The 7,333-nt window shown below is 35.5% G+C and overlaps 1 protein-coding gene across 1 annotated transcript in view; it reads left to right on the top strand.

Moving 5' to 3' along the window:
- Positions 1-210: 210 nt before the first annotated feature.
- cpne7 (copine VII) overlaps positions 211-7,333 on the top strand; it is a 263,075-nt gene continuing 255,952 nt past the window's right edge. The window contains exons 1-2 of the mRNA XM_039763335.1: positions 211-288; positions 4,035-4,826. Of these exons, the coding sequence (XP_039619269.1) occupies positions 4,650-4,826 (177 nt within the window). The 5' untranslated portion in view covers positions 211-288; positions 4,035-4,649. The remainder of the gene's footprint in view (positions 289-4,034; positions 4,827-7,333) is intronic.

Below are 7,333 nucleotides of genomic sequence, written 5' to 3'. Positions count from 1 at the left end.
CACATCTTTTGATCGTTAGTGTGCTTTTTATGTCTCCCTCTGTCAACGAAAGCTTGCATTGCAGGTTGAACACGATGTGAACAAAGACTGTCATCTTTATCTCACTCGTCTCTCTCTCTCTCTCTCTCTCTCTCTCTCTCTCTCTCTCTCTCTCCCTCTCGCTCACTCACTCGCTCACTCCGCCGCTCGCGCGCGCTCGCTTTCTATTACCGAGTTTGTGTGGAAACTAGAGGGCTGTGCAAGAAGCGTTTAAAGAATACGAACAAGTTGCATCGGAGACAATTGCTGGTAAGCCTTAGCTTTAGAATACGGACAAGAAATCAGGCTAAAGCGCCTTATGATAAAGTCTGCATGTACTGTTACTCTGCTCCTAATTTTGACATTTACAAAAGATCGTAACGAAAACTGTTGGATGCTTAAGCCCAATGGTGCTACAGAGCACAGTTGTTACGTATACTGTCTCTGTTTTCTCAGTTCCCGTTCTTTCAAAAGAGTATATGTGTCAACTCTTGCTGTACTTTTTCTTGATAATTCCTTTTTGAGACTAATCTCACCCAATCAAACATTCTCTACCAGACTCTTTTTCAACAGTAACGTTGTAGAGATGCACGTTGGTTCCTAGTAACAGGTTTTTGATTGCACAGTTTTCCTTTAGTCTGCTTTGGTAAATTCTTGAGGTACAGGCGTGTGTTTAACACCTGAGCAGGTCAATATTTAAGTCTGTAATATAAATGTTATTAATGCTGGCAAGTGTTAAAGTATATTCCGTACTGTTTTATCTTGCAGAAAGAGTATTAAAATGGTGTTGGAAGCAGTTCAACATTTGAAAGAAGTTGCCATGTGATATTATGGGTTTTTTTTCGTAACAGTTTGGGTCTCGGTTTCTATATTTTGCACAGGGTTGGTGACTACATAATGATGCTGTTTGAAAAATAAGTAGCCCGAGCATGAGAATGCAAGGTGACCAGCACAAGCACAACATAAAAGCAAATGTTCATGGCATCCTGTAAAAGGATGTGTAACCACAGTCCAATGCAATGATGTATCTCAACAACTGTATATATGCTGATGATGCTTTTCTTCTCCACAACCGACTCTAGAAGCATTAAAGTTTTAACGCAGGCAGGTCACCCTGAGCATTAATTGGTATAAACCGCACACTTTATTTGAGAGCCTTTCACCATGGCTGCATGCCTTCGTAATGATGCAGTATTATCTCATATGTAGGTGCGAAAATTTGGGTCTGTTACTTTGAATTAAAGCACTTACACACTTTTATTTAACGTATGTTTCTAGCATTCTCAAAAATGTTATTTCCTAACTGATAACGTCAATGTACTTTTTATTAAACTAACATGCAAACATGCACAAATATTCATTTAAAATGATCACCCCATTGTGATTATTTTATATTAAAATTGTGTTTTGTGTGTATTCAGGTGTCGACATCTTCCACTAATCATTTTGAAATTTATCATCAGCATTTGCAGCGTAATACATTGCATGTTATTTTTTATACATTTACAACAACAGTTACACACAAGTCAAAGAGTAATTTTCAAAGAAATAAAAAATAGAATGATCTCTGAGAGCTCTGTTTTAGCTTATAATAGTAAAGTAGTTTTATAATTACTGAACAGCTTTATTTCTGTTGAACTTCTGTTATGTCTGGAAATCTTTGCGTTTGTCTACATGTAACAGCAATTGTCTTTATTTATATCAGTGGTGAAAAAAAATCTTAAATGCCTAAATAAATCTTACATTTCTTGGGCTGAATGGTCCGCTGATGAGCTTTTTGTTGTTTCGTTATAAATATCATTGTAATTCATTTGCAATTAGTTTAATGAAAAAATAACACACTCCTTGTAGGGTTTAATATGTGCCGCTGTTTAATGAAATGGAATATTCCCATAAATAATAACGGCTGTTATCAGTGATTGGTGGCAGTTTTAATTTCCCAAGCATTGGATGCGCGTTTTCTTAATGGGATTTTGTTTTTGTTTTTTTTGCATTCTCTGCCTGCGACTAAGCAAATCTAAAAACAATTTTAATAATTCAGAATTGTGCCTACAGTGGTTCTCGGGCAATTTCAAAGGTTTCCATTATTAAGTTTGTCAGTTTCTCCGATTTCATTACAAGAAAGTACAACATTAGAAGTGTAGTTTTAATTGTCCCTGCGTAAAATAACTTTAAAAGTGAGCGATTGCTGTTGAGTGTACGCCTGTGGTGTGGAGCTCCCTGGGAGCTGTCCGCAGGAGTCGGTGCTGAATACAGTTTGAACGCTTTTGTAACGCCTCAACTGACAAATCAGCCGTTCGTTTAATTAGATAGTTTTAAGCAGGACAAAAATAATTAACAAAATAATGATTTCTGTTAATTTCATGTAATGACATTATACACTTAGGTTGCCTTTTTCCTGCTATATTTGGTTCCTAATATTCCGTTTAACAGTGCAATTAGTAATCTATGGATACACATCACAATTAGTTGAATTTACAAAGGTATTAGGCAGTCTATTAAAGAGTTGTGATGGAACGCTATAAAAACGTTACCTTGTATATCATGATGATGGAGCTCTTCATTTCTGAAATGCATGATCTTAGTTTACCATTCACTTTCACCTGTGATACTTATTTTAATCACAGCCTACTTCTTTAAATATAGACTGAAGTTACTCTTCCTACTTAAGATCTCTATCCAAGTACAGCTGTAATGGTAAGATCTAAAAATTGCATCTAATCTCACAATCTTAATTGCTTTATTAATGTGTAGTTATAACTCTTTTATGTACTCAGGTATTTCAAACTTTTTAAATAAAACATCAATATCCTTTTTCAAATCCCTCACCTGGGTGCTGTCTGTTGTGTAGTATGCACATTGTCCCCATATGTCTGCATTGTGGTTTTCTGTGTACTGTTTTTTCTCCAACATCCCGAGGCCATGTGTATTAGGTTAACTGGTTAATTTAAAATTGGCCCCGTAGGTGAATATATGCATGGGTTTCTACTGTGACAAAGTGATGCACTATCTAGAGATGGGCCCATCCTTGTATTTAGTGCTACAGGGACAGACAGTAACTCCCTGCAACCTGGAACCGGATATTCAGCTTATAAATGAATGGGCATTTCTATTGCCAGCTTTCATAGCACAATGTTGCATATTAAACATATAGTTTATGAAAAGAATTCAACTACCCCTTCTTCTCTGATGTTAAAGATTCAAACAATGAATGTCTTCTTGGCCAGGCTTCTTTTTTATTTGAGCCCAGACTTGCAGCAGTTAGATTATGCAATTATAAACTCATGCTGCAGTTTTCAGGTCACAGAGATGAACATAGCTATGCTATGGACATGTCCTATATTTGTATATTTTGTTGATGTCTTTAAAACACTGTAATATGTAAAACAGTTGACATCTTTTACAGGATGTTAACATATTAGTTGGTATGCTTTTAATCTTAATGTGAAATATTTCTTCTTTTCTTCATAACTGTCAATCATTTCAGCACTGCAAAATGTACAACACCAGATCAACGTAAACATTACTTCATTCTTTGAATTGACATTTTCATCCTTTTGAAAGGCAAACTACAAAGGCCTTTTGTAACTGTGTTTATAAATAAAAGGAACAAACATTTTCTGTTCATTATTGTAACGATCAGTCTCTGTATTTATTTATTTTTATTAATAGTCCTACTGGAAAAGGAAAAGGGCAAGAACCTAGAAGTGGTAGTATGAAGTGTTAATCTTCATGTCATTTAGAGAAAAAAACAAAAACAAAAAATAAAACAGTTGTTATTCTTTTAAAGAGCCCAGTTATTATATTACATTTTCAGCAAAGACCAGAACAATTCAGTATATTGAAAGTTTTTTTTCATTTTCAGGAATTATGCAAGTTGAAAAAAAGAACTTTCCTTCCTTTAATTTATTGCTATCTGTTGAGTAACATTGTAGAAGAACTTGAGTGTAATGGTTTACCATTAATTAATTATAAAAGTTAACCAATATGCTATTGCTGTTGTCTTTTTTCTTTAGGGTTGGTTTCTTTTGACCAGGTGCCTTTTGAGTTAAAGCTACTGGTATCACAAAACCTGCTCTTCATTCTTCTGTTAATGTTTATCAGAAGTCTCATTTATCTCACAAATTGCACTGAAGGCTTCTGCTCAATGGATTCACTTTTGATTTGATGACTATGTCCAACTTTATGGGAATGCAGAAAGTCATATGAAAAGTAACGACAGGTGTTCTGACAGCTCATTACATTTTGATGTTCATTTCTCAATTCAAATATTTCTTCAGCTAAATATTTTTTTAAAGAAACCTAAAGGAGAAGCCATGCAATGAAGTCAGGACTGCATTTTTCAAAATCGCTTTCAAATAAATCTGTTATTTCAAATTGGAAATATTTCAGTAAAAACTGCCTTGTATTTCAGAAAGAATACATCCAATTACAGGATCGCAAGTCATATTAAGAAAAATGATAATAATGTTTACCTCTTGCAGTTGAACAACTTTGGAAACAGCAAATAGTTAACTATAAAATTACTGCATCAGTGTATAAGGGACATTTATTTACTTTTTTTAATCTGGACCTTAAAAAGACTTTATTTGACAGCTGGTCATTTCAACTGAAGACGCAGTAAATCCAAGATGAATGAAATTCAAGATTTAGCATCTCCATCTGCACCTATTGGAGTTGTTCCCACAGCTTGTGTTTGCAAAGTGGAACTTAGGGTCTCATGTAAATCATTATTAGATCGGGATACCTTAAACAAATCTGATCCAAGTGTGGTTCTGCTGGTGCAAGCTCAGGGGCAGTGGACTGAGGTAAGTGATCCTTGAAAATAATCCGAATTATTGATGTATCTGCACAGAAATGCTAATAAATTGTGACTCTGTCTGCATTAAATGACATACAAGTACTTCTTAATTTTGACTTCCACTTTTAAGATTTATGCTCATTTTGTATTGCATGTACATGTTGGGGTGGCATGGTGGCGCAGTGGGTAGCGCTGCTGCCTCACAGTTAGGAGACCTGGGTTCGCTTCCTGGGTCCACCCTGCGTGGAGTTTGCATGTTCTCCCTGTGTCTGCATCGGTTTCCTCCCACAGTCCAAAGACATGCAGATTAGGTGCATTGGCGATCCAAAATTGTCAGTAGTGTGTGCTGGGTGTGTGTGTGTGTGTGCCCTGCGGTGGGCTGGCAACTTGCACGGCATTTGTTTCCTGCCTTGCACCCTGTGTTGGCTGGGTTTGGCTCCAGCAGATTCCTGTGACCCTGTAGTTAGGATATAATGGGTGGATGGATGTACATGTCAGTGGGTGACTTCATGTCAAGTGTAAAGATATATTTTAAGAACTCTGAAGTATTTACACCCCAAACGTCTTGAGAAAAATACAAAATTTACAAACAGACTAGGCATGTGAATGATGTCCATGTTAATGTTATAATGAGTAAATAAAGCATAAAAAAGCTGCGACCATTTATAACAGGGATGCACAGATGGTAAATTCATTTGGCTTCCTATAAAAGCCTGTCATTTTTGGTTCCTAGTAAATAAATCTATTGCTGCACAGACAGTCTGCTCTATTGACCGTATCTAAAGACTCAAACTAACAACTCATGTTCAATTATCGATTAATTATGATGTGAAAATAATACACTGCTTTTTCAATGTAGGTTTTACTAAGATTTACATTTTCTTCAGACAGTAGTGATAATGAAATGCCTTAACAAAATGTAATAAAATTTTGTACCAGACAATACATTGACTATAAAAGTAGTTGCTTACATGTAATTCAAATGTTCTATTCAGTGCCCCAGGAAAACCGATAACAGCCCAAACCCGTGCCTCCCCGCCTCCACTCCAATTAGTCTCATTGTTGAGTTATGGATTTCTAACAGCAATACACAGGACTGCTGATAGCTTTGAGTAGTCAGCAGAGCCACTGGATTATTGTCGGTAGAATCATTTTCCAGAATTTTAATCTTCCTGCTCAGCATAGAAACTCTGCCATTTGTGAAAAGCAAAGTCAAAAGTAAACAAATATAATTCTAAGTGTAAAAAAAAATAAAAGTTAAACCAATTCAACATATTATGCTGGTTTAATTTGAATTGTGAAACTGAGTAATTAATTACATTTTGACATAGGTTTCCAGAATTGTTGTCTTTTTAGAAGCAGAACTGTAAACGGCTTAAGTTTTTGAAAGTGAAAGAAACAGTATCATCAGCAGGGCTGTAAAATTATTATAATGTCTTCTTAATGCTATTAAGGTTATGCCAGAGATTGGAATAGCTTTGATTTATACAGTGATGGTTTTCAGTTGGACTCCAATGTTGACATTTAGCATTCAGTTTTTGAAATTATTTTAATAAAAGTATGCTTTAAAAGTGAATTTTATAAAATTCAAAGTTTGAAAGGGTAGCAGGATGACTACCACATTTTCAGATTGTTCTTAAGCTTTCATTTTCCTGTCGTCCTTATTTGTTCAGTTCATCTCGATTCAGTTTACTTTTCTATAGCACTCTTTTGTGCTGAGGAAAGTTCTCAGGTGAAATCCAAGTATACATTTTACTAATTACAAAGTACAAATTACAGAATTAGTACACATAAAGACAGATTTGTTTTAACATACAGCAAAATAAAAGCAGTTTGAAACATAACATAAATGGACCTCAACAATACCTGTCCATTAATGAATTGTTGAGTTACAGACAATGGACAATGGATCAGAGGAAAATGAAAACCTCCTGTCAGCAGCATTCCCGGAAAAAATCAGGTTCTTTGTGTTCATGTTTAATTGTGAGAGAGAAAGTCAAAGACAAAAGTCTGACACAGCAACTGTCCTGGAGACCTCATCCAACTGGCTTCCCACCTCCTTCTAGGCATTCTACAGTAGGGTCTATACCAAGGGTCTTCAGCTCCAGTCCTGGAAAGGCTTCTGTGGCTGCAGGTTCTCATTCTAAGCCTTTTGTTAATTAGTGACCAGTATTTGTTGGTAATTAACTCCTTTGCCTTAATTTTAATGGACTTGCTATTTAAGACTCATACAAATAAATTTTTTCATTTTTCCTTAATTTATGCCAAAAATAATGAGATACAAAACAAGCCAACAGCATGACCTGCAAACTTTGTGCCCATCATATAATATTTAAAATTAAAGAAAGATGAAGGTCTCAGTAATGTTGATCTACTCAGGTCCACAAAAGATTTTGATGGTGTTCTTAGAAAAAAGAAAATCAATGCCTCCTGGGCAGTTTATTGTAGAGACAGCACTTAGCTTACTAGTCTGATGACAGAATCTTTTCATCCAATGATTCTAAGGCTCCCAGT

The sequence above is a fragment of the Polypterus senegalus genome, chromosome 9 (genome assembly GCF_016835505.1).
Source record: "Polypterus senegalus isolate Bchr_013 chromosome 9, ASM1683550v1, whole genome shotgun sequence".
NCBI classification, from domain to species: Eukaryota; Metazoa; Chordata; class Cladistia; order Polypteriformes; family Polypteridae; genus Polypterus; species Polypterus senegalus.
This window is presented reverse-complemented; position numbering and strand designations above follow the sequence as displayed.